Genomic DNA, 27,752 nt, shown 5'->3' on the forward strand with positions numbered 1-27,752 from the left:
CAAAAATTAGCCAGGTGTATTGGCACACACCACTAGTCCCAGCTACTCAGGAGGGTGAAGGCAGGTGGATCACCTGAGCTCAGGAGTTTAAGACCAGCCTAAGCAAGAGTGAGAACTGGTCTCTAATAAAAATAGAAAACCTAGCCAGGCATTGTGTTGGGTGCCTGTGGTCCCAGCAAGTTGGGAGGCTGAGGCAAGAGGATCATTTGAGCTCAAGAGTTTGAGGTTACTGTGAGCTATGATGCCACAGCACTCTACCACAGAATAAGACTCTGTTTCAAAAAAGAAAAAGAAAAAAATTCATAAGAAAAAAACAACAACCCAGCAGTAATATGGCCGACAAGCAGGTCTAGAGAGTGCCTGCCTAGCAAAGGAAATACAAACAGCTCCAAATAAAAATACTTTCAGATTCACTCACAATAAGACAAACACAACTATAATTGCACTGAGATACCATTTTTACCCATCAGATCAACAAAGATAAAAACAGCTGGGGAATGTGGGGAAACAAACACTTATGCATTGCTGGTAAGAAGGCAATTTGGCAATGCCTATCAGCATTACAAATTCATATGCCCTTTGATTCAGCCATTCCACTACTAGGAATTTATCTTAGGGATATACTCATACTTGTGCAAAATGATCTCCATAGAAGGCTATACCCAGCAGCTAGTGGTGTTCTAGCAAAAGAGTAGACACAAGCTGAACATGCAGCAGTAGGGGGTGGGCTGGATGAGTTACGATGAAGCTTTATAGTGGAAAACCACGTGGTCATCAAAAAGAATGAGAACAGCCTTTGTGTCCAGATACAGAACAATCTACAGAATGTCCTGTTGGGTGCAAAGCTTAAGAGGCAAACAGGCTCGGCTCCTGTAGCTCAGTGTATAGGGCGCCAGCCACATACACCAGGGATGGCGGGTTCAAACCTGGCCAGGGCCTACTAAATAGTGACGACAACAACAACAAAAATAGCCAGGTGTTGTGGCAGGTACCTGTAGTCTTGCTAAGCCCAAGAGTTTGAGGTTGCTGTGATCTGTGATGCCATGGCACTCTACCAAGGGTGACATAATGAGACTCTGTCTCAGGAAAAAAAAAAAGAGGCAAACAGTAGGTATCATGTTTGTGCAAAAAAAGGGAGGAAATGATGGCTCAAACCTGTAATCCCAGCACTTTAGGAGGCCATGGAGGGAAGATCACTTGAGCCCAGGAGTTCCAGGTTGCATTGAGCTATGATTAGATCTCTCTGTTACCCACTCCAGCCTAGGTGACAGAGCAAGACTATCTCTAAACACACTAAAATATACATGAATTCAAATGAAGTCAATTATAATGAAATATAATCGTCAAACATATTTAAAATCATGATATAGTTGATCGATGAGGTTATTAGCACATTGACAAAATCCAGCAATAGGTCTGATGACTAATTTCAAAGCAATGATGAGTGAAAACAATATCGGCAACAACTATAAGAGAATATAAAAATCTCTGTGCATTCTATGGGTACTGCTAATGCTGAGTCAGTTGATTCTATTCACAAGTAGAAAGTACCACATTTCTAAGGATAGTAAAAATTGAGATGTATTGTTTTTTCTTATTCAAGTTCATGGACCCTCTGAATTCTATCCACAGACCCTTCCAGGGGTAGTCTGTAGACACCAGGTCCCTGTTCTAAAACGTAAATCCCCACCATGGCCCTGCATGATCCAGCCCCCGCTCCCCTCTCCTTCCCCACCTCACAGGACTCCAATTCTGCTCCTACTGCTCCCATTCCTGTTACTGAACCCACTCAAAGAGGTCCTCACCTCAGGGCCTTTGCCAGTCGCATTTCTAGATCTGCACATAGCTGCCCCCTCCCATCATTTAAGTCTGCATCAAATGTCCCCTCCACAGAGGGACTTTCTTTTTCCTTGGTCACTCTCTATTACATCACACTCTCTGCTTTCCCTCATAGCAATCATCTGATTCCTGTCTCTCTCCCCAGCCCCAGAGATGTCAGTTCTATGAGAGTACAAGCTTGTCTACCTTATTTCTCACTATATCCCCCACCTAGAAAGGTGCCTGAACATGGATGGTGATGTTCGCTAAATATTTGCTGACTGAAGGAATGGAAGAATGAGAGAAAGAACCAGCGGTGGCCGGTAGGGGGCACCATTTCTCCACAATCGAGGCCACGTGCCCATCTGAAGCCACTTGGAGACGTGTTACGTGCCAGTCTGATGGTGCAGAAGTTCTAGTGAGTGCAGAGGTGCAAGAGAAGAGCCCCTGGCCAAGCGTATTTCATGGATGGACTGCTCTCTCCCTGACCTGTGAGGACGTCTACTACAGAGGGCTAGCACACCCCCATCGAAGCTGAGAAGGGAAGGGACCCATTCTTGCTCATCACTGCATTCTGATCACTCTCCACCCCTAGTTCAGGCGCCTAATAGATGAATACATTTTCAACAAATGAATGAGGTGAAACCTTGGGAGAGACTGACTGTGCTTTGCCCCGGCTGGAACTTTGGCCACAGATGGGGGCAGAAAGACTAAAGCACGGTTATGTGATGTACAGGTGGAGTGTAATCGCCCGCTTTCCCACCCGGGCTTGGTTCCACCTGAGGGGGTAGCAAAAGCTCAGAGAGTGAACTGGAGAAGGCCTGGACCCCAGAGTTGCTGGCTGACACGGCCCAGGTGCTGCTCCCCGCCCCAGCACGCAGGGCAGATGGCCCATCCCTCCATGGTCCGGCACCCTTCACCCAACAAACAGGTTTGCACGCATGCGCCCTGGCAGCCACTGCGGCTGGAATGGTGTTGTTGTGAGGGTCAACACTCGACTGCCTCTTTGAAATGGCAAACTGTGACCAGTTCTGGACATGGAGAGCCTCGAGTTAAGTCCAGAGTGGAGAGAACAGGAAGTTGTAGGGTCTGAGGACCATGCAAATTATATTCTGATTGACTGTGTTCAAAATGAGAAGGGGATACGGGCAGCCGAAGGGGAGACTTTGGTCAAGGGGTACAAAGTTTCAGTTAGATGGGAGGATTAAGTCCTGGTGATCTAGTGATGCTAATTGATAAATAATATATATTTCTAAATAGCTAAAAGAGAGGATTTTAAATGTTTTCACCACAAATAAATGATAAATATTTGAGATGGGTATGCCAATTAGTCTGATTTGACCATTCCACAGTGGTTTGTTTTTTATTTTTTTGAGGCAGAGTCTCATTATGTCACCCTCGGTAGAGTGCTGTGGCATCACAGCTCACAGGAACCTCAAACTCTCAGACTTAAGCGATTCTCCTGCCTCAGCCTCCCAAGCAGCTGGGACCACAGGAGCCCACTACAATGCCCAGCTATTTTTTGGCTGCAGTTGTCATTGTTGTTTAGCTGGCCTGGGCCGGGCTCCAACCCACCAGCCTTGGTGTATGTGGCCAGCGCTCTACTCACTGAGCTACGGGCACCACCTGACCATTCCACGATGTATACATGTGTGGAAACACCACACTGTACTCCGTAAGTACAGGCACTTATTGTTTGTCCATTAGAAATAAAATAAAACTTAAGAAAAACTGAAGACAGGCTTCCTGACACTGGAAGCAGTGTCAGTCTGTCCAGCACTGGAACGTGCTGCCTCAGAAGGCAGTGAGCTCCTGTCAAAGAAGCCACTTGGGGGAAATCCCCACCTGGTGGCATTGGCGCGGGAGTGCAACACTGCAGGGGGAGATTAGAACAGAGGGCTGCAAGGGGCCCTTCCAGCTTAGAATCTCTCTTAGCTGATTCTTGCTGTGTGACCTGGGGGAAGCCTCCCTCTTCTGAGGCTGGGCCTCCTTAACTGTACAGGATGATGATGCAAGGCGCCATGGAAAGACCTGGGCTTTGGAGATGCCAGAACCCTAACTGCCTCTTATACCCCCCAAGACTGTGAGCAGTTCCTTACACTCTCTAAGCCTCAATTTCCTAGGTGATGCAGTAATTCTTACCACATAGAGCTGTGAAAGGAAGTCAATGCAACAATGCATGTAGAATGCTGGGTTCCCATTCACCTAATTGGTCCTCCAGAAATGGTAGTTATTATTACTGAGTCATTTCTTTCTCAGGACCTCAGTTTTCTTATCTATAAAATGGGGGTTATAACCAGGGGTGGTGGCTCGTGCCTGTAATCCTAGCATTCTGGGAGGGCGAGGTGGATGGATCGCCTGAGCTCAGGATTTCAAGATCAGCCCGAGCAAGAGTAGTCTCAGTTACTCAGGAGGCTGAGGCAAGAGAATCACTTGAGCCCGAGAGTTTGAGGTTGCTGTGAGCTATAACACCATAGTACTTAACCCCAAGGTGACTGAGTGAGACTCTTTCTCAATAAATAAATAAATAAAATGGGAGGCTTGGCACCCGTAGCACAGTGGTTACAGCATCAGCCACATACACTGAGGGTGGTAGGCTTGAACTCGACCCGGGCCAGCTAAACAACAATGACAGCTGCAACAAAAAAATTGCCAGGTGTTGTGGTGGGCACCTGTAGTCCCAGCTATTTGGGACACTGAGGCAAGAGAATTGCTTAAGCCCAAGTTTGAGGTTGCTGTGAGCTGTGACACCATAGCACTCTACTGAGGGTGACATAGTGAGACTCCGTCTCAAAAAAAAATGAAGATTATATAATGGCTGATTTTCACTCAGTGCCTTTGGGCCTGAGTAATATTTGGAAATCACAGCATACCTTCAAAGATCAGCATTTGCTTCTGCTGCCCCCTCATGTCTCCCCACTCAACTGTGAGCCCTTGAGGGTGGAAACACAATGTGGCTAAGGAGTCAGTTCTCCTGACGGCTCACAACTTCTGGCCCCTGGACATTCAGCTGAACTTTAGCCTCAAATATATATCTGCCTACTTGGTGTCTCCACTTCGGTAATTAACAGCCTCTTCAAACCCTAACAGATCCAATATGAAATTCCTGGTTTCCTACCCCAGCTTTCCAAAACACCCTGCTCTCCCCTCTATTCCCCAACTCAGGAGACCAGCTCATCACCATCCAGTTGCTGAAGCCAAAATCTTTTTTTTTTTTTTTTCGAGACAGAGCCTCAAGCTATTCCCCTGGGTAGAGTGCTGTGGCTTCACAGCTCACAGCAACCTCCAACTCCTGGGCTCAAGCGAGTCTCCTGCCTCAGCCTCCCAAGTAGCTGGGACCACAGGTGCCTGCCACAACGCCTGGCTATTTTTTGGTTGCAGCCATCGTTGTTGTTTGGTGGGCCTGGGCTGGATTTGAACCCGCCACCTTTAGGTGTATGTGGCTGGGGCCTTAGCCCCTTGAGCCATAGGCACCGAGCCCTGAAGCCAAAATCTTAGGCGTCATCCTTGACATATGAACCCAGTCCATACAAAATAGCATCCAGGACTCCATCATCATCCTCCTGGTTCAAGCCACCCTCCTCTCCCACCTGGGTGCCTGCAAGGACTTCCTTCTGGGCTCGTTTCTACTCCCATCCTGGAAGTCCATTCTCCCATGGCAGTGGTGAGAGGAGCTTGCTAATATGGTCAATCAGGTCACGTCACCTCCCTATTTAAAACGCTCCAACAGCTTCCCAGCCCCTTGCACTGGCCTATGAGACCCTGCAAACTCCATGTCTTCCTGCCTCACCTCCTACACATGTTTGCCCCTCACCTGCTGGGCTCAGCCATACCACCTTCCTCTGTCCTGAACAAGTTAAGCTGGTTTCCACCCCAGGACCTTTGCATGTACTGTTCCCTCTTCCTGAAATGCTCTTCCCCTGGTTTCTTTCATGACTGACTCTTTCAGCCCTCAGCTCTGAAAGGTCACCTTCTCAGTGAACCTTTCCTAACCACTGTACAAGTGGCCTCCTCCCTTGCTGACACTGCTCTGTTTCATTTTCTTCATTATGCTAACTCTGAAACTGTCTTGTTTTGCTAGTTTGTTTGTTTACTCTTGGTCTCCCTACTAGAATACACAGTCCTCAAGGGCAGCCACCTCCACCTTGTTCACAGCTGTTCCCTCAGGCCATGGATGGGCACCTGGCATAAAAAAAGATGCTCAATAAATTTCAGTTGAATGAATGAATGATTATGATTCCTGTCATTCTACTCGGGGAAGCTTGAAAGATAGGGGTGGAGGATGGGGGAGGTGGCCATTCTCAAGTGTGGGCTCTTCTCTGCATCCTGTCTCCCAGAGATTGGCCCTACCAAATGGAGCCCCCTATGCCCTGGCAGTGGGGCAGATAACCATGAAACAGAGACCCATCCAACTTATGTATGGATTATATTATTTCATCACATGCTACCTCGGGCCACAATTCCAGGATAGACAAGCAATAGCAGATCCCAGGTGGGCAGTTTGGATTGGCCTGGTAACCACTACTCTCTCTTCAAGCAATAGGACCCATCCCTTTTGGGGGCTTATTCCCCCCCCACCCCCACACACACAGGTCATGCGGCCTAGGTAGGGCTGACCCCGCCTTCTCAGGATTCACCGGCATTGACTCAAACCTGGCCTGTGGATGTGTTGTTTTTTTTTTTTTTCTTTTTGTAGAGACAGAGTCTCACTTTATTACCCTCAGTAGAGTTACAAGGCATCACAGCTCACAGCAACCTCCAACTCTTGGGCTTAGGCGATTCTCTTGCTTCAGCCTCCCAAGTAGCTCAGACTACAGGTACCTACCACAACGCCCGGCTATTTTTTTTGTTGCAGTTTGGCTGGGGGCCGGTTTAAACCCACCACCCTTGGTATATGGGGCTGGTGCCCTACTCACTGAGCCACAGGCACTGCCCTGTGGATGTGTTTTTATCTCTCTGGGCAGGACAGCTACAAGTCTGGAAAGGCTGGCATCCATTTTGCCTGTCCCAGCATGGAACAGGGAGAAAGACCCCTGGAGTTGGGCTTGATATTCCAGGCCAGACCTTTTCAGTGGTGTGAGCCAAATATTCTCTGTACTCTTCAGGCACCTAGACCTGGGCTTTGCCTGACCCCTACACCCTCCCCACATGTCCTTCCCTCTCCCGCTACCTGCTCCCCCACCCCCAACTGCCTCTGCTTTCTCCCTTTGCACTTGCCATCCCACTGCCTGGAAGCCCGTTCTGGGAAAACGCCTCCTCATCTCCCCCTACTTCAGATCCCGCCTCCTCCCCAAAGCCTTCCTGATTCCCTCAGACACAGGCTCACACTTCTTTTCCCACATTTGCATCATATCCAGTAGCTTCCTCCCGGAAACCTTTATTCACTAGGTCCTCCTAGCCTAAACAGATTTTGTCAAGCTTTATTTTTCATGGACCTATTACGAAAATAGGGATTTTTTTTTCCTACGCTCTAATACAAAATGATGTTTTAACTGTTAACGTAAGTTTTCAATCAATGCCTATGCCTACCCCAGACATTCTGAAATACTCCCCTGGAGAGATGTCTTCCCTTCCTTTGATTGAAAAACTGCAGCAAAACATCCCTCATTGATCCAGTAAACATCCACATGGCCCCCTCGGTGGAAGGCACTGCGCCGAGCAATGGACAGACAAATTATGAAACTGTATTATAATCGCCCCTTCATCTGTACAAGCCAGGAAATTGCAGGGAAGGATCCTTCCAAACTGTTTAACTGGCATTACTTCAGAAGCTGACATCAGAGGGATAGAAGGGGGACTTTTCCTTAGTACTTTATACAATTTTAAAGTGATAGAGTTTCTGAAGGCTTTTGACTTTCTATCCCAGGCTTCTTAGTATTTTTCAAGTGAAACATTTCTTAGTGGTTCATAGATGTGCCTGTTCTACTACAAGACAGGGAGCCCCTGAGGGGTGGGGCTGGGCAGTGCTGTGATTCACTCTTAAGTCTTTGGCTTTCCTGCCAGGGCCTGAAGTGCAGAAGGCTGGGAAATGTCTGTGAAATGACCACCCCAGCCGAGCTGAGAAGCACAAGAAGCTGCAGGGGAGCTGTTCAAGCCCAGGGGCCAGGAAGGGCCGCAGCTGACAGCTGGGGCAGGAGGAGCTGGTTCCCACTGCAGCCCGGGCCCTGCATGGGGCCTGACACAGAGGAGGTGCTATTGGGGAAATGATATCACAGGGCAACTCAGCCTGGAATAAGGAATTCCCAGAAAACGAACTTGGCTGGGCTTTGCACTTGCTGAGGACAGACCGGGAAAGATGAAGAGCTGAGGGAAGCTGGGAAGGAAGGAGCAAGAGGAAAGGACTTTGCAGGGAGGGGATTAAGGAGACCTTGACAATCAAGGTCTGGGCTGGACAGCAGGTAACAGAGGGTCAGCCTGCTGCTGCTAGGGTCCCTGGCGAGCTGGGAAAGGTGGTTCTAAGTGTGTAGTAACAGGAGTGTTTGCTGCCCAGTTGGGTACCGGCCTGGCTGGGCCTGCACTAGGCTGCCCTGTCCCTCCTGCCTCCCTCTAGTCTCTCTGTTCCTTGAATTGGTATTTCCTTGGGTATATCCAGGCACAGCTTGAGAGAAGGAAATCATCACAACTTCTTAGAGGTATGGACTCTCCAGCTGGGCCTTAACAGATGAAGAGGAGTTGTCCAGGTAAAAGAAGGGAGCAGACCTTGAAGTGCAAAGGAAAATGAGAGCAGGAGCAGTGAGATGAGAAAGAGCCACACCTCTGTGAGGTGCCTCAACCCTTGGCCTTGCTCCCTAAAGGGCCTGCATGCTACACCTACCGAGGGCATCTCTGGTAACCAGAGTTGGGGGTGGGAAGAGCTGGAAACCACATTCCATGAAGGATGGCTGAAGGCAGCAGCCACAGATCATGTGATTAGAGTCCTGGGCTCACAGGATAGCTCTGCCAATCCTGCTCATGGCATGACCTGGGGGCAGGTCAGTCTGCCGCTCCAAGCATCAGCTTGGAGGACTTGTGGTTTCAAAGAGTTCACCATTGGCATAGTGCCCAGAACAAAAGCAGCACCCAACAGACTATAGTTACGGCTACTGTGGAGAGCCAGGTGTTGGGAGGCTGCTTCTGGAAGGACCATCATGGACCAGTGGGCCCAGATTACTCTGTCTCCGTGGTGTCAGGCCTGCTGGTAGGAAGTTCTAAGGAGGTAGGAGTCAGCTCAGGGTTAAGGAAAATCCTAAATGGGAGCATTGCTCAGTAATGAAATGGGCCCATCTGGTGGGTTGGACTCTGTCGAGAGAACAGCCCTGTAGAGGCTAGGTAGACCACATCTGCCACCAGGTGTTCTGTGGAAGAGAGTGGACACAGAGAAAAGCCATCTGTGAAGCAGCCATTGCAGGAAACTCTAGGCTAAGGGAAGTTAAATGGGTTTCTTTGCTGTAGGACTTCTCAGGAGCTTCACCACCTTAGAAGATCACACTGCCACAGATTCAAATGCTTATTGAAACCAGACGAACAGCCCAGCATAGTGACTCATGCTTGTAACCCTAGCATTCCAGGAGGCCAAGGCAGGTGGATCACCTGAGCTCAGGCATTCAAGACCAGCCTGAGCAAAAGTGAGACCCTGTCTGTACTAAAAATAAAAAAACTAGACAGGTGTTGTAGTGGGCACCTGTAGTCCCATCTACTCAAGAGGCTGAGGTAAGAAGATTGCTGAAGCTCAAGAGTTTGAGGTTGCTGTGAGCTATGACCACATGGCACTCTACCCAGGGCGACAGAGTGAAAAAAAATTAAATTTAAAAAACCCCACACAAGCTGGCTGGGAGCCTGTGGCTCAAGCAGCTAAGGCGCCAGCCACATACACCTAAGGTGGTGGGTTCGAATCCAGCCCGGACAAGCAGCACAAATGGGTGATGTGAGCATGTGCGGATGGGAGTGGGCTGGAGAGAGCGGCCTCTCTAAAGGGGAAGGCTCCTTAGCGCCTCCTCTGCACTCTCTGGGTATCCTTGTAGGAAATCTACCAGCCACTGAATATGGGTTGGATTGTGTCCCCCAAGACATCTGGAAGTCCTAACCCCTAGTACCTGTAAACATGAACTTATCCAGAAATAGATCTTTGTAGATGTAATCAAGTTAAAATGGGGTCATTATGGTGGGCCCTAATCCAATGGCTGTATCCCTCCAAGAAAGGAAAATCTGAATACACAGACAGACACATACACAGAAGATGGCCATGTGATGACAGAGGCAGAGATCCGAGTGACTCATTGACAAACCATGGAACGCCAAGGATCGCCAGCACCACCAGAACCTGGAGGCAGCCCAGGCGGACTCTCTTCTCCTGTCTTCAGAGAAAGAGTGCAGCCCTGTAACACCTGGATTTTGGAACTGTGGTCTGAGACATTCCTGTTATTTTAAGACACTCTGTTTGTGATACTTTGTCATGGCAGCCCTGGGAAACTAAGACAGACACTCATTTACAGTGAACTGTACATGAGACAACTCCAGAGCAGAGAGAGAGGGTGTAGCACTTCCTAATTCATGCATCACGGACCCTCTTTCTATTTTTTTTTAAATGAATACACATCTAACCCAAATGTACACCTTTTCTGAAAGGACCATCTTCTTGGATGAGCCAGGGAGTATGACATGGGGCACTAATTCTGATTCTCAACCCTTTTTTTGTACCCACACAGTTACTGTTCACAGGGGTGACCTGTGCTTTCCTCACCTATAAGTTGAGGAAAATGACGTCAACCTCCTAGGAGGCCCTGAAAACCTTCATGAGATGTATGGAAAGCCTTCCTCCACGCTCCATCAGGTGGAGGGTTAGCATGTGGGGCACTGCCCAATTCTGTCCCCTCTGTAAGATGGTATGGCAACATCTCCTAAGGCTTCCAGGGTGGCTGGAACAATAGCAGTCCCTCAGGGACACCCACTGCTTTTGCATGTCCTATGCTGGAGGGAATGTGATCCCAGTGGCCATCCTTACCTGTGCTGTGAGCTGGATGGGTTGGGACAAGGTGAGCTGTGGGGTCCCAGGGGGCTGGCTGGCAGGCTGTGGTGGCAGGTCACCTCCCCCAGAGGAGGCTGGGGGCTGCGAGGTCGAGGAGGAGGCAGAGGAAGAGGAGGAAGAGGAGGCGGAGGAGGAGGCGGCGGCGGCAGCAGCGGCGGCGTTGGACTGCTGCACGGCGGCGGCCAAGAGCTGGGCCTGCGCTTGCTGCAGGAGGAGCTGCTGCTGAGCCGGCATCAGCGCCGTGAGCTGTGGGGCGGTGGGTGGAGGGCAGCAGAGGCCAGAGCAGGGAGTTGGGGAGGAGCAGAGAAGGCAGAGAGGTATTAGTGCCTGAGCCAAGCAGGAGAAGAGACAAGTCTTCCTGGAGGGCAGGAGGGCAAGAGGCAGGTGTGAGAGAGTGGCCATGGCCTTGGAGGGATACCTCATCCACTAGCCTGCAACAGACGGGAGGCGGCTGGTTTGCACCCCCCATCCCCGGCCTTCCCATGTACTTACCCCAGCGAGCTGGCTGCCTGTCAACATGAGTTGGGCCTGGGGCAGATGAGGCTGAGCCGGCTGAGGGGGTGGGGGTGCTGCAGGGGCTGAGTCACCACTGGGGTCTTCAGCCTTGATCTGGGGAGGAGAGAGGCAGGGTCCGGGACCCCAGAATGTTAAGTGGAGGCCAGAGAGAATGCCCACCTGCAAACCAAAGAGAGGGCATGTGTGTGGCGATGGCAGCCTCAGGCTGGCACAGGAGGAGCAAACTGGGTTACAGAGGTGAGGCTGAGGCTCGAGGCTCTGCACTGACCAGCTGGAAACCTCAGATCACTCCTCTGTCCCCAGCTTCCTAATCAATCAGACAGGGCTGACGTACTATCTGCTTCCAAACTCTCTACAGCTTAGGTCACCTTTGCAAAGTGCTTTTTCCCTTCTGGGAGTCAGTTTCCCCAACTGCAAAATGGAAAATAATAGCCACTAGGCACCTGGGAGATCAAATAAGGGGGTTTTCGGCCTTATACTCTCATCTGTGTCAGCAAGATGGAGTCTTACTCCATTTGTCAATGGGTTGGGACAAGGTGAGCTGTGGGGTCCTGGGGAGCTGGCTGACAGGCTGTGATTGGAAGAAAAGGTCTTAAGGTATTAAAATCACCACCTTGGAACCCAGGCCATAAACTCAAATGCTTATAAAAACAGGCAGATAGCACAAAAGGGTGATAGGGACAGGGTAGATGGAGATGGGATATCTTACTAGTCTCTCATTTCAAAGTCTATTTTTATTTTTTTTATTTTGAGGGGGATAGAGTCTCACTCTCTCACCTTGGGTAGAGTGCCATGGGGTTGTAGCTCATAGCAACCTCAAACTCTTGGGCTCACACAATCCTCCTGCCTCAGCCTCCCAAGTAGCTGGGCCTAAAGGCACCTGCCACTATGCCTGGCTAGTTTTTCTATTTTTAGTAGTGACGGGGGTCTCACTCTTGCTCAGTCTGGTCTCCAACTCCTGAGCTCTAGCAATCCACCCACGTCAGCCTCCCAGAGTGCTAGGATTAGAAGTGTGAGCCACTACACCTGGCCCTCATTTCAAAGTCTAAAACAAAAACCCTGACAGGACAAGCAAAGCATAGCATGTGTCCTGTGCTATGTCCAGGCCAGATGTGGCCCAGGTGCTACAAGGTTTCAGCCTCTGCCCCAGAGGTCTGCCGAGCCCCTCTGCATCTCTCTGAGGATGGTGTGGACTCAGATTGCATCATATCCATAGAATAGACTGGCACAGAGCCATCCTGGCCTCCTTCCTCTCCTAGATGAAAAGCCAGATACCAAGCTAGGTGTTTCGGCACAGCTGTAGCCCAGCTACTCAGGAGGCTGAGGCAGTAGGATAACTTGAGCCCAGGAGTTCAGAGTTGCAATGAAGCAAGGCTTAATGGATCACAAAGTCTCTGCCTGCCTCAGGGCAGACATTGGGATCATCCGCTGGCATAAAATCCCAACACCATTTTGGAAAAGAAGGTCCAGAGAGGGAAAGCAATTTTGCAAGGTGACACAGCAGGTTGGCAAAGGGGTAGCATTTGGAATGCAGACAGAGAACAGAGGCCAGGGACAGGCCAAATAACAGATAGTGAGTAGCATGTACCAAATTATGGGACAAAAATCTCAGAAAGATTAAGAGCTACAGGGATGCAGTGTGAAATGACACTGTGTCTTACAAGCCAAGGCAATGGCTATCCCTGGCAGGGGAAGTAAGGACCTCTGGAAGGCTAGTGGTGCTCTGCTTCTTAATCTGGTGCTGGTGACATAGGTGTGCTCAGTTTGTGAAAATTCACAGCATCATACACTGAGGGTCTGTGTTTTGATGTGTGTCATATTTGAATATAAAGTTTTTAAAAAACAACAATGAATGGCTGGGCAAGATCACTATTCCTTTTTTGGTGCTTTTGCATTTTTTCTAGTTAGTTATCTTAAGAAAGTTCTGGTTTGGTGCTAGGATGTCTTTAACATCTGTCCAATATTGGCTAATTTCTTCTTTTAATAAACGGAGAACAGGCCTCAGGTCTAGTCTCTTCAGCACATAAGAGACTCTGGGCAAATTTTAATAATCATTGTATTTATTTCCATGGCAAGTGATTCTGGTTTTCCATTCATGAAATTTCCATTTAAAAAACATTTATTGAAGCTGTTGAAAAAGCGAGCCAGTTCAGGAGTGGGTAATTGTTGAAGCTGATTGATGGGTACCTGGGGGTTTATTTTCATTATATCTTTCTCTATTTTTGTATCTGTTTCACATTTTCCATAATAAAGTGTTTTTTTAAATTGAGCCGATTAGCGAAATCATTATGTAAATAATCACACACAGTGGTGTGAGGATGCATCTGAGACCTCAGTGGGAGCCCATGAATCACGGCAGTTAGGGTTAGGGAAAGACCGACAGAGAGAGGCTGAGAGGGAAAGGCCGAGAAACAGGCGAGGTGTACAAGGAGCCCAAGTCTGGGAAGGGGAGAAAGAAACCTTCATTCCCTTGGCCCCACTGGCTTCCCCAAGAGAATCTTTCCAGTTTCTCCTGCAGGGGCGAGGAAACCTGGAAAGATCCGATTCAGCTGATGCAGGACCTAGGGATGCGTGCTCCACTCAGGGCTGAGGCCAGGACCAAGCCTGTGGTCAGAGGGTCGAGGAGGTCAAGACCCAAGCCCTTCTTCCCAAGGCCCTGGTCAAAGCTCTTAGGACAGAAGAGTTTTAGACACCTGCTCACAAAGCACTTGGTCACAAAGCACTTAGCATCGGTGCACACCAGATTTCCAGACCTCCGAGGCCCTCCAACCTGACTGCCCCCTCCCCCCCAACTAATGTTAGAGAAGAGGAAACTAAGAAGCCCAGAGAGGGGAAGTGACTTTCTCATGGTCACAGAGCAAGGTTGCTCCAGGGTGGGGAGTAGTTCTTGGCCTCTCACCCCACTCCTCAGCCACCACCGGTCAGAGTCAGGGTCAGGGTCTAGCTCTTGCCTTCTCTGCCCCTATCATCAGTGCTGCCCTTCAAGCCTCTGGGCCTGTCTGCTGCCCCAATCAGGCTGGAGGGTGTGGACCTGAGCCCAAGAAACCCCCGGAAGCCCAGAAGTGCCTAGCAGGGGACCCATCTGGATCTGGAATTTGTATGCCTGACAGCTTCTGGCCTCTCCATCATCCTCTGCTCCCGCATCCCCACGGCTGCCCTCACAGGGTCTGCCAATCACCCTCACCTAGGCTGGCCCCTACATGTGTGTGTGTTGGGGGACAGGGGGTGGTGCAGGCCCCTGCTGGGTCAGGGAAGTCGGGATGGGGGTGGGGCCCTTGGCTTCCTGTTGTTCATCACCCTGGGGCTGTGGGGGGGATTTCCCTGGCCACCCCCACCCCCTAGGGAAGGGGAAGGAGCCTGAGTGAGTCACAGGCTTGAGGCGGGAGCTGAAGGGTGAGAAGGGGCAGGAGGAGCCTTGTCACCAAGGTACCAGGGCTTGGTGCTCTCTCAGGCCTGCCAAGGACCCTCTCCCTAGTACCACCCCTTTCCCTGGCTGTTTCAACAGGTGCCTACCTTGGTGCTGGGGGCAGTTGGGGACACGGAGAACGGAGAGGTCTTACTCTGGGGGTTCTGAAAAGAAAAAGTAGGTGCAGGGGATTGAGAATAGTGCAATGGAACAGCTTCTGACCCACCAGCCCTCCCAGCACTGACCCCGTCCACTCCCTCCTCCCTCTCCTGCCCCCTATGTGACTGCTCCCTCCTGACCTGATGATTAGTGTCTGGTCCATTTCTTTCAGTGTCTGCAAAGAGAAGGAAAGGATTTGTTGTCATCAGCCACCTCCACCACACCTGTCCCCTCCCTGCTGCCTTCCCACCTGCCCCTCTGCCCCTGCCCACAGTAACCCCTGCCCCTGTTCCCCTCCCACCCACCTGTGTGCTCTGACGGGGAGTCCAGACCTTGCTTCTCGGCCTCCAGGGGCTTAGACATTCTTATTTCTGGGGACAGAAAGGGATGGAAATGGAGTGAGAGAGGGAAAGCCAGGAGAGCTATTGGGCCCCTCTGCCACACCCCAGCCTTTCCCCAAATTCTCCATCCCCCGCCACTTGGAAGTGTCGCCTGAGAGACTAGAGAGAAAGAGAGAGAGACCTGTCCTCTGATCTGAGCCTCTGGCAGGACAAGAGGGGACCCTCAGGCCCTGAGGGATCTTGCATTATCCTTTCACCCCTCCAGAAAGTGGCACAGTGGGTGTCACCCACCAGGAGGCCCCGAGGCAGGGCAGGAGGTAGAAGGTGGTCACAAGAAAGTGTCAGCTGCCCAGGAGGAGGCTGGTGATGTTCCAGAGGAGCGAGTGCGACCTTGAGCCTCCTCCACAGGCGTCCTGCCCCACAGGTTTCGGGTGAGACATGTTTTCCACTCTGAGTGGGGCCTGGGACATGTGATGGGGCAGCAGCATCCTCAAAGGAGGGGGCTGTCAGATCTCCGGTGTGATTCAGCCATCCTCCGGCCCTCTCCCCAGCCCACCACTTTCTCATCCACAGCTCACTCTCACCTGGCCTTCCCGCTCGTACGGGCACAGGCCAAGCAGCCCCACCTGGATCCTCTCTGACCCCAACCACAGCCGACCCTGTCCCTGATCTTGTCCTCCAGTCAAACCCTAGATCTCACCCCAGACTTCAGCCTTGAACCCCAGCCACACTGTCACATCTGCGTCTGCAGTACAGCCGCTTTCTATCGTCCTCTAGACACAGAAAATGAAAGGAGGTAGCCAAGGAAAGGTGGCAAGCAGCAAGCTGGTAAGGGCACATAAACCAGGGGACAAACGCCTGTCCTCAAAACACTCTGACACTGATCATGGAGAGGCGAGTGCTCGCCAATACCACACACAGAGCTAGGTTGTGACTCAGAGCTCACATTAGCGGTTGGTACTAATATTACCCCATTTTACAGAGGAGGAAACTGAGGCTCTGAGAAGGGACATCACCTTCCCAAGACCACAGTAAGACAGCAAAGGTGCCCTAAATCATCTTTGTGACTCCAGGGCTCAGCACCACTTCAGTCCTATGGCCCCCAGTCCTGACTCCTACCTATTTCATCTCCAAAAGTGCCCCAATCCAAGCTCATCCTGATACCAACTTCAATCCTTCCTGATCTTAAACCCCAGCACAAATGTGGGCTTCACCTGACCTGTTCTTAGTTCCCCTTACTCATCCTGAATCCCAGTTTGCACCCAGATGGTCCAAGGCCTTCATCTGACCTTGATTCCCAATTTTCCTGAGACCTTATTCATAACTCTGCCTCTGATCCTAAACTCTCCTCCACAACTCACTCTGAAATCCCACCTAAACCATGACTCCAACCCTACCAGAGGGAGCTTTCCAACTCCAGAAGATATTTAAAGGCTGGGCAGCGCCTGTGGCTCAAAGGAGTAAGGTGCCAACCCCATATGCCGGAGGTGGCGGGTTCAAACCCAACCCCGGCCACAAACTGCCAAAAAAAAAAGGCCAGCTAAAGTGAGGGATGGGAAGAGTTCAGCAACTTCAAGAATTTTGCAATTGGGGGACTACTTGACATGAATCATTGCCTGTGTCTGAAATTTAAAAGTCAGGTCATGGCTTGGCACCCATAGCACAGCAGTTATGGTGCCAGCCACTTACACCGAAGTTGGTAGGTTTGAATCTGGTTCAGGCCAACAATGACAACTGCAACAAAAAATAGCTGGACGTTGTGGTGAGTTTCTGTAGTCCCAGCTACTTGGGAGGCAGAGGCAAGAGAATCGTTTAAGCCCAAGAGTTTGAAGTTGCTGTGAGCTGTGATGCCACAGTACTCTACCGAGGGTGACACAGTGAGACTCTGTCTCAAAAAAAAATAAAATAAAATAAAAATGAAAAGTCAGGTCATGTGTTACTGGTCATGTGATACAGCATAATTCAGCAAACTGCAGAGATGCCCCCTGCCTACAACATAGCACGTCCACTCCTAGGCATCCACCCAAGACATACAGCACACTGCCCACCAAAGGGCATGGGCATAAACTTTCCAAAGCTTTTCACAATAGCCCCAAACTGGAGACAACCCAAGGGCCCATCAGCAGGTGAAAGGATAAACAAAGCATGGTATGTCCATATAACTAACGAAAAAGAATAAAGTCCTGCTTCATCTGCATTGCTGAATCTGAGCCTGAGTGAAAGAAGCCAAACACAAAGGCAGAAACAGTGATGACTCCAATTGCAAAAAGTTCAAAACAGACAGACTGACATCAGATGATCAAGGCCAGATTAGGGAGTACCTTTAGGGGGTGGTGCCTGGGAAGGTTGGAAGGGCTGAATGGCCAGAAAGGATCTGTCAGGTAGTTACAGAGGCCTATACATATGCAAAAATCCAGGGCTGGGGGCTCCCACCTGTGATCCCAGCCCTTTGGGAGGCAGAGGCTGGTGGATCATCCCCTTGAGCAAGAGCAAGAGCAAGACCCTGTCTTTAAAAATGAAAAATTATGGCTTGGCGCCTGTGCTCAGTGGTTAGGGTGTCGGCTACTGCACCAGGGCTGGTGGGTTCGAACCCAACCCGGGCCTGCTAAACAACGAGGACAACAACAGCAAAAAAAAAAGTGGCCAGGCTTTGTGATGGGTGCCTGTAGTTCCAGCTACTTGGGAGGCTGAGGCAAGAGAATCACTTAAGCCTAAGAGTTAGAGGTTGCTATGAACTGTGACACCACAGCACTCTACCAAGGGTGACATAGTAAGACTTTGTCTCAAAAATAAATAAAGAAATAAATAAAAATAGAAAAACTAGCTGGCATTGTGGTTGGCACCTATAGCCCCAGCTTCTCGGGAGACTAAGGTAAGAGGATTGCTTGAGCCCAGAAGTTTGAGGTTGCTGTGAGCCATGAGGTGACGGCACTCTACTCCGGGCAACAGAATCTCAGAGTTTAAAAAGAAAAGGAAAAAAAAAAAGATCAGGGTGGCACCTGTGGCTCAAAGGAGTGGGGTGCCTGTCCCATATACTAGAGGTGGCGGGTTCAAACCCGGCCCCAGCCAAAAAAAAAAAAAAAAAAAAGATCAGCCTATCCATAGGAAAAAAAAGATCTATACTTAAAATTTGAGCACTTTACTATAAATACATTATGTTTTAACCAAAAGAAAAATATTTAAAAGCTATTTTTAAAAAAGCCATCTTGTATTATTAAAGCACAGGCTTCTGAGGGTGGAAGGTGCGAGTAGGTGCCCAGTATGCTACTAGTGCTCAGGTCCTATTTCCAGGCACTGGGGATGGGGCACTAAATGGTTATGATCATAACAGATACAGAAAGACAGAAAGGGAGCTGGTGCTGTGGCTGGCTCGGGGTCAGTAAAGGCAGGAATCCTGCCTGATCCTAGCTCTAACTTAACCTCTAACTTAATCCTACTCCAGGCCACCACTATCCCACCCCAGCTCTAATCTCCTCGCTCCTAGTGTCCCTAAAACTATAGCCCCAGCCTCCCCCAGGGTCCCCCCTTCCACTGGGCTCCACACTGCCCCAGGGCAATTCTTCCGACACCCAGCTCTCCCTGGCTCTACACCCTTCCATGGCTCCCCATCTCCTCAAGAAACATCCAGGCCTGGGCTTCTGGGTGTGGTCCGTCACCCTCCACTTCTTCTCTCTTGCCATTCACGCACCCTGCCCTTCAACCCTGTCCTGTCAAGCATTTCCCTCTGCTTACAGCAGTGGTTCTCAACCTGTGGGTCGCGACCCACAAGAACTGTATTAAAAGGCCGCGGGATTAGGAAGGTTGAGAACCACTGGCTTAAAGGTTCTGCTTGGTGGGGAGTCCAGGGCTTGTAGGCTTTAACTCTCTGCCTAGGTGGTGACACCTCTGCTGCCCATACATCAGGGTAGCCTCTGTCCTCACCTCCACCCCAGAAAGGTCACACTCATTCATGGTCTCTGCTATGGGCTGATTTTTGCTCCCCCACCAAATCATATGTTGAAGTCCTAAGCCCTGATATCTCAGAATATAACCATCTGGAGATAGGGTCTTCAAAAAGTAGTTAAGGTAAAATTAGGTTGTTAGGGTGGGCCCTAATCCAATCTAACTGGCATCCTTATAGGAAATGGGAATTAGGATACAGACAGGAATGGGGGAAGGCCGTAAGTAGACACAGAAGACAGCCATCTACGAGCTAAGGACAGAGGCTTCTGAAAAAACCACTTTTGCTGACACCTTGGTCTCTGATTTCAAGGCTCCAGAATTGCTAGGAAACAAATTCCTGTCGTTTCAGCCATCCAGTTTGTGGTACTTTATTATGGCAGCCTTAGGAGACAAATTCAACCTCCCATGGTCCCTACCACCCTGCTGTTCCATCCCCCAGGGCTGTGGCCATCTGCAATGTCCAGGTTCCTTCCCCACCAGACCAGGGGACGGTCCTAGTTTGACTCATTGCTGGGTCCCTAGCATCACCCTCCCAGAATAGGTTATAACTGTTTTCTGGACGTCCCTCCCGCAGGCCCCTCTCTATCTCTCACTAGTTCCTGCCCCATCCTGCTGCCTCCCTGCCATTTAATAAACATTGCCATTTTACAAGAATTTGGTGTGGGCTAGTCCCTCTGCCTGGAATATTGCTCCCCAACTGTCCACCAGGCAACCACCTACTCCTCATTTGAGACCTATTACAGGCTTCATCTGCTATGAAGCCACCACTCCAATGCCCCAGCTCTCTCCCCGTGCCCCAGAACCTCCCCTGTCACTGTCCTAGGGGCTGACTGCAGCCAGCTGGGCCCCTGTATGTGTTTGCTATTAAAGTAGGAACTCCTCAAGAGCAGGTCTGACAGTAGGACCTCAACAGTGCCCAGCGGAGGACATGAGGGTCAGTGGGCAGTAGTGGCCCCAAGGCTCTGACCTCCCTTTCCTAAGTCTCTGCCTTTGCTCCTCTCCCACTTCCTTCAACACTGAGGAAGTCCTCCCTGGCTCCCCTGGTTGGTCAGTGTCTCTCTTATCTGAGGTCCCCTATCCCTGTACCACCCTCCATCAACTCTGACCACCCTGGGTTGCCCTGTCTCCACCTCCTGACTGTGGGCTCCTCAAGGGCCCAGGCTGGAGTCATCACTGCACAGGCCTCAGGCAATATCTTTAGAATGAATGAATGCGGGAGAGAATCCCCCTACTGACCAGGGCTCAATCCTGTCTAACAGCCCCCGTCTCTGCTGCCACCCAGCATCTCAAGCCTAACCCCCATCCCCAAGCAAACCCAATTTAAACCCTTTCAGTAAGGCCAGGCACAGTGGCTCTTACCTTTCATTCTAGCACTCAGGCAGGCTGAGGTGGGTGGATTTCTTGAGTTCAGGAGTTCAAGACCAGCTTGAGCAAGAGTAAGACCCTACATCTAAAAGATAGCTGGGCGTTGTAGCAAGTGCCTATAGTCTCAATTACTTGGGAGGCTGAGGCAAGAGGATCACTTGAGCCCAACAGTTTGAGGTTGCTGCGAGCTATGACACCATTGCATTCTACCAAGGGTGACAAAATGAGGTACTGTCTCGAAAGAATAAAAAATAATAGGGGTGGCGCCTGTGGCTCAAAGGAGTAGGGCGCTGGCCCCATACACTGGAGGTGGCAGGTTCAAATCTAGCCCCGGCCCAAAACTGCATAAATAAATAAATAAATGAATGAATAATAAAAAATAAATCTTTTAAATAAGGTTCCCTCTGCAGGAATAGCAGCTAGACAGACAGAAGCAATTTGAGGGAAAATTTCCACTATTCAGTTACCTTTATTCTCCCTGATTCTCCCAACCACTCCCATACTAGCCTGTGCACTCCCCACCTCGTGCTTGCTTGGGCCACAGTGAATGGTCAAGGGCTGCTCTTGGCCCAGGTCCCCACTGCTCTTTCCTCCTCCTCGCCATCAGAGCTCCATCTGAGAAAAGAATCAAATCATTCCCACCAAGGATGAATAGGGTTCCATTTTCACCACAAACCAAAAGCCAAACAATGCCTTTTTTTTTTTTTTGAGACAAGAGCCTTGCCCTGTCACCCAGGCTAGAGTACCATGGCATCAGCCTAGCTCACAGCAACCTCAAACTCTGGGGCTCAAGTGATCCTCCTGCCTCACCCTGCTGAGTATCTGAGACTACAGGTGTTCCCCACAAAGCCTGGTTAGTTTTCCTACTTTTAGTAGAGAAAGGGTCACGCTTTTGCTCAGGCTGGACTCAAACTCCTGAGCTCAAGCAATCCCCCTGCCTTGGCCTCCCAGAATTACAGGTGTGAGCCACTGAACCCAGCTACCAAATGACACCCCTCTCAACAGGGACTCTAGGGCACTGGCAACCATGGGCTTGGAAGATCTGTCAAAAGGCTCTGCCTCAGCCTCAGTCCAGGCAGGGATGCCCAATGCCCACCTCTTTACAGAAATAATGGTGCCTATTCCACCGACAGGCCCTCTGATTTCAATGGTAAGGGTGGGACCTGGCCATCCAGTTTTAAAAGGCCCTGCAGGTGATTCTAATGTGCTCCAGCCCCTGCCCCCTTTTGAAGCCCCTCTCAAAGCCCCATTTGCACAGAAAAGTTGGTTGGTTGTTGACGGTCATTCCCACCCGCAATCCCAGGCAGTGTACAACTTTTCAGAGAAACTGGTAGAGAAAAGCAACACAAAACCAGACCAGGCTTCTTTGGAGCTGTGTGGCCCCTTGAATACCACCATCCTCAGGACAGACCCACCCAGGGCTGCCCAGGCCCTAAGGTCACACTCACTTGCCCAACTGCCCTAGGTCTGGGCTCTGGGTCCCCTCTGCCTTCCCCTCCCCACCCTCCCCGGACTTTCACTTCTCCTCTGCATTTCCCCCAGCCAGTTTTAGCAGACTTAGGCCAGCTTCTCGTTAGCACTTACCGAAAATGGGGCTAAATATAGAGGGCCCAAGGACTGCCCCTCACCCCTCTGGCCCCACTTGGCCTGTCCCCTGGGTCCCCTGACTCCACAACCTGCCTCAATCAAGGCTATGGCCCGGGAGCCCCTGTGGGCAGGTCGGTGCTGCCAGGAACCTCTGTGGGCCCAGCTGGCCCAGTCCCGGCCGCCCCAGGAGCAGCACCTCACACCCACCCAGCCCCACAGCTGTCCCTGGGTGGCCTCAAGGGAGCAAACACTTCTGAGCTGTCAGGAGGGAGGGATGGACGGAGATACGGGCAGCAGACACAACAAGAACAGTGGCCCCACAGCTGTTCTGACAAGAGCTACCACCCAGCACCCACACCACAGCCACATCCAGGCAGGGGCCCAGGCAACACACACAAGATGCAGGGATGCAGATTCCAGACAGAGATATACACAGGTTTGCAGATAAAGACACCCAGACATGGTGCCACAGGTATATACGGTGGATATGCAAAACATACACCTGGACGTGTGTACACACACATGCACTTACATACACTCTCACACAGCCGCCGGAATTACACACCCAGAGTGACACACAGACACCCTAAGAGTCACTCAACAGGCCCATGCACATGCACTTACATCACACCAAGTCATGCCGAACCAGCCAGATGGACACACCCAGACACGCATACATTCACACACCCAGAGTCTCACACACACACACTCTCATACCCAGAGAGGCCCAATACCACACACAGATACATGCAGCCGTGTGCACACTCACACCCAGAGTCCCACACAGATACCCACAGATGTGCACACACTCACATACCCAGAGTCACACACAAACACACACACACAGATACATACAGATGTAAACACACACCCAGAGTCACCTCATCTTCCACCCCTGAACCCTGGTGTGGAGCCCAGGACCTGGCAAGGCAAGTGATCTGTTCAAGGCCACACAATGTATTCATGTACAGGCAGGAAAACCAGGCCAGTCCGCCCCATCAGGGCTGTTCTGGGAGAAATCCCAAGTAAAGGGTCAAATCTACTGCCCAGTACGTACAAGATCCCCATTCAACCCCAGACAGGGACAGGTCAGGGGGAAAGCAGACACCATGTATGTGCAGATACTTGGGATCTCTCAGTCCTGCTGTGGGGACATACAATCACCGCAGTAAATACACATATGCTGTCCTGCACACAGTCTTCCTTCCACCCCAACACCCTCCACCTCCTCTGCCTTGCTCACACCCCCTCATCTTTCACATCCTCACTCAGATGTCCCCCTCCTCCAGGGAGCCCTCCCTGACACCCCACCAACTGAATCACACATCTTCTAGGCTCCCACAGTTCCTCTGCCTGTGCCCCCATCCCAAACCTGACCACTCTACGCTGTCACTGGTCATAGGTCTGTCTTCTCCATTGATCTGGGGGCTCCAGGAGAGCAGATTCGAAGCTGTCTTTGTCAGTTGTATTTCCAACGCCCAGCACAGAACTGCCCAGTGAATATACATTGATGGGGGGGTCGTAGGATGCCCACACACACTGACACACATAGGATGGCACATGCCAAACCGAGACTCACGCCCACAATCATGCCCACACCCACAAGTCATGAAGGTTCAAGTGTGCACATGCCCCTCACACTGTGCTAAGGATGTCACACACACCACCTCATTCACACTGCCGAGTGATGACTATCACCATGCAGAGATACACACATTGCACTAAATTAGCAAACAATACACATCAGCTCAAATGGTGCCCAGTGCCCGGTGTACAACGTTCACTTATCAACTGACATTTTCTGGAGGAGGCATTTAATAAGTACACAAACACACACATAATGACATTCCCAGTGGTGATAAGTGCCATGAAGAAAAGATAAAGCAGGCTGAGAGGACTGAGTGACAGGATCAGTGCCAGTTTGGATGGGGAGGTCAGGGAAGACTGCCCCGAGGAGGTGACATCTGAGGCAAATGAAGTGAGGAAATGAGCCAAGAGTTCATTGCCAAAGCTACCCCCAGGATGCCACACACAACAGCCCCCTCCCCTGCCTCATACCCAAGTACACAGCAGTCACTCTCAGAGGACTAAAAATTACTACACATGCTCACAGACTCATACACTCAAAAGGAGAGTGACACCCTCCAAGTTCAGCAACTTGGTGTCCAACCCTTTTGCAGCCCCCACCCAACATCACCCATGTCACCCACCCCACTGGTTCTCCATATAAGGGCCCATGATCAATAGCCTTCATGCCTCCCTCCCTTAGACAACAAAGAAGGGGGAGAAGACACTGGAAGCTTTGGTGTGCGATTTGGAAGGGGAGGACAAGGAGGAGTTGGGGAAGGTGGACCCAACATGGGAGAGGGGGAGTTGCTAGAGTACAGAGTGAAAGGACAATAAAAACGGGAGCGGGGCAGGGAGGGCCAGCAGAGGTGACACAGCAGGACAAACCCAAATGTGCAGCCTGTCCTCCTGATCAGTGGCACAGGCACCAGCCCCCTTACCTGGAGCCCCCATGCTGGAGTGAACCATGCTGCCCGCCCCGCCAGGGCTGGGGGAACAACTGTGTCATCTCCCCGCCTCTCTGGGGGCTGATCCCTCCCTGCCGGAAGTCACCCAGGGAGGAAACCACAGGGCCGGTCCGCCTCCTTCAATTTTAGTGTATGTGTTGCCGAAGTGAGCAAGAGTCCGCCCCCTTCAGAAGCGAAAAATACCCAGGCCTGCAGACCCACGCCAGCAACCTGGCGAACCCCAGATCATGTGCGCATGATAGAGGGTGTGGGTTTGTGAGACAGCGGGAAAGCAGCCTGGAAGGTCCCACAGCTTCCACCCCAGGAGGTGCCTGCCATTCTGCCACACCCATAGGGGCGAAGGCAGCTGGAGCAGGGAGTGTAGATCTGGGAGAGAAGGTGAGCCTAGACCAGCAACAACAATAAAACACCAGCCAACAGCTTACTGGAGGGAGGGCTTTTCCAGTGGCCAGCCCTGCACCTCACACTTGACAGGTGTCAGCTCCACAGGTGGGCACTGTTACTCGCTCCATTTTACAGACAAAAAGATCGAGGACCAGAGGTGAGAGGTAGCTTTCTTAAGGGCCCTCCTTGGGAAGAGTTGAAGACAAAAAGCGTGGTGCGTTCGCAAGGACCAAGTTTGCACCTGTCTGCAGGTGAGGTGTCTGCGGCACCTAGGTGTCTAGGAGGAAGCGGTGCCCGTGGGAGGTGGTAGTGCAGGCGGTGGATCGGATCTTTGGTCTGTGGTGGCAAGAAGCCTATCAAGGATCAAATGCTGGAGGCCGGAGGAGGTTCTGGTGAAGGGGAGCCCGGGGTCCCTTCTTCGCGCTGCGGCGCTTCCAGTCCAGCGCTTCCCTCCGCGCCCGCCAGAGGGCGGCAGCGCCCAGCCAATAGGCCGGAGGGCGGGGCCGATTGCAGAGGATGGAACCCCTCCCTCCACCCCATCTCCAACTCCCGCGTCCCCGCCCCCGCGCGCACACCTGCGAGGGTCACACAAAGGCGCCGGACTCTCCGCGCACCGCAGCTCAGACAAAGGCGCGCCCGATCCCAGTGCACTCTTCTCTCGTCGTCCAGGGTCCGAGGCTGCGTGGCCGTCTGCTGGCCGGCCTTCAGGCCCCACGTTGGGAGACCCTAAGTCACAAGCACGCACACAGGCGCCTGGACTCACCCAGACATAACATACACTTAAGTATTTCTACACATGGACCCAGCACTTCACACACACACGTGTGCACACACGGATTCACAGGAATACATCTCTGGGTGCCCAGGCCCCAACACCAACTCTCACTAATAACAGGGCACTTCCTACACAGATGCCCCTCTGCTTCCTTACATGGACCCATGGAGATAAGGGCATATTCACACAAGCCCAGGCACACTTCCTAGCCATTCCTACCCACACTCACACTCATAGGCAAGTTGGAAAGGAGAGCAGCACACAGACCAACATGAGTGTCCTCCCCTGTCTGCACAAGGGACCTGTACAGCCAGACACGCCTAGGCAAGTGGGCGCTTCTCACATCCACACCCAAAGGGGACAGTTTCCAGGCATCTGCACTCCACAGCATCCCATACTGTAAAGGCCATTTCACAGAAGAGCTCCACAGACCATGCAGCAACTAGCCACAGGGTTTCCATGGGAGGGTCTTCCTGACAACAGTCTGGTGGCTGTGGGGTACTTGTCTTAAAGCTGTATTTGCCCAGTAAGCTCTGATTTCATTTAGGATTCATATTTTAGGGGTTTGGAAATGGACATAGGACATTGCGGGGAGTGGTGGTGGGGCAAAACCTATCAGCCATCCCTATGCTCCATCCTGGACATCAGTATCATCCAGGCCAGGAGTATGCTTTTAGACCTGACCCTGTGCCAGCCATTTAAGGTGAGCAAGAAGAGAAGGACGCCCACTCCCAGGGCTGCCAGGTCTGCAGCTGGTTCCAAGAGCCAGGGAAGGTCTGATATCCCTGAAGAATGAAATAACCCCACCCCTCCAGCCTCTGTGCTGGCTCCACTATTACTGCCTCAGACCAGAGCTGAGTCCCTGGGCCTGGGTGAGGGGATCTTGAAGGACGATGGGGCTTCCTGAGAGGATGAAGGGGCAGAGTATGGAACATACTGGTTGGATAGGAACTGGCAGCATGGAATGGGGAGGTCCAGGCAGGGGGAGATGCTGGCTTCATTGCCAGAGAAGAGGCCTCAAGCTATGCTGAGCAAGGCAGGTAGTCATGGGAGCTGCGGAGCAGTGGGGGACACTGAAGGTGCAGGGAGCCTGGGAGGGAGGTGGCACAGGGGAGGCCAGGCTGGGCTCAGGGCTGAGCGGTAATTAAAGGAGACGTAGGGGGCTCCCCAGGGCCAGCGGGGCTGGTAACTGACACGCGGGCCCCATTGCTCCGCTCATATTTCTCACCGGATCGATACGTTTGACTCCCGACAAGACAATAATCGCTTGTACGCGGCCGGTGAGTCGATCAAATACATTATTAGAGCGAGGTCCCCCGGGGGCCCGGCGGGGAGTGGGGGGGGAGCAGCCAGCCCACTGGGGACAGCAGAACCAGATTCTTCACCCCTCAGGGCCCCCCAGCCATAGCCTCTTCTTCTTGGCCACCCTGGGGACTTTTTCTGAGGCTCAGTTCCCTGGCCTCTCTCTGGACTCCTGCAGTCTTTGGCAGTCTCTCCACTTAGACTCCAGCTTCATCTTTGCTCTGCCTGGGGACCCCAAGAGTTCTACAGGTTTCCCCATAGGTGCTGCCCTCTTCTGTAGCATGTAGCATGTGTGAGCTCAGAGAGGCCCCTCAAACCCTTAGCTTGGCAGGAGATAGGGAGACCAACTTACGGGCCACACTGTGAGTCAATGGCTATGCCAGGAGATGAACTTGGGCCCAAGATTCATTGATACCAGCCTCTTATTGTCCAGCTTCCCTGCTATATCTAAGCATGTGGGCCCTCAGCAGAGCCCAAGCCAAGGGCAGCTTCTGCAGGACTGTGGAAAGCTGGCTTAGGGACCCAAACAGGCAAGAGAACAGTATGACAGGGGTGGCAAGCACATAAAGGGATGTGTGGCTGGTCTTGCTAAGGGGCCATGCAGTCCCCAATGGGCTTC

At 51.5% G+C, this 27,752-nt stretch overlaps 1 protein-coding gene across 2 annotated transcripts in view; it reads right to left on the reverse strand.

The window, feature by feature from the left end:
- Window positions 1-24,733, reverse strand: part of POU2F2 (POU class 2 homeobox 2) — a 37,066-nt gene extending 12,333 nt beyond the window's left edge. The window contains exons 1-5 of one of the 2 annotated variants that reach the window (XM_003799466.2): window positions 24,646-24,733; window positions 15,209-15,274; window positions 15,044-15,078; window positions 14,852-14,908; window positions 11,315-11,431 (exon numbers count right to left, since the gene is read on the reverse strand). In XM_003799466.2, coding sequence (XP_003799514.2) covers window positions 11,315-11,431; window positions 14,852-14,908; window positions 15,044-15,078; window positions 15,209-15,274; window positions 24,646-24,673 — 303 coding nt within the window. In that variant the 5' untranslated portion in view covers window positions 24,674-24,733. The remainder of the gene's footprint in view (window positions 1-11,314; window positions 11,432-14,851; window positions 14,909-15,043; window positions 15,079-15,208; window positions 15,275-24,645) is intronic. The other variant, XM_023518995.1, reaches the window with a different exon arrangement.
- Window positions 24,734-27,752: the final 3,019 nt, after the last annotated feature.

The sequence above is a fragment of the Otolemur garnettii genome, unplaced genomic scaffold (assembly GCF_000181295.1).
Source record: "Otolemur garnettii isolate 467f Iridium unplaced genomic scaffold, OtoGar3 scaffold00152, whole genome shotgun sequence".
Lineage (NCBI taxonomy): Eukaryota > Metazoa > Chordata > Mammalia > Primates > Galagidae > Otolemur > Otolemur garnettii.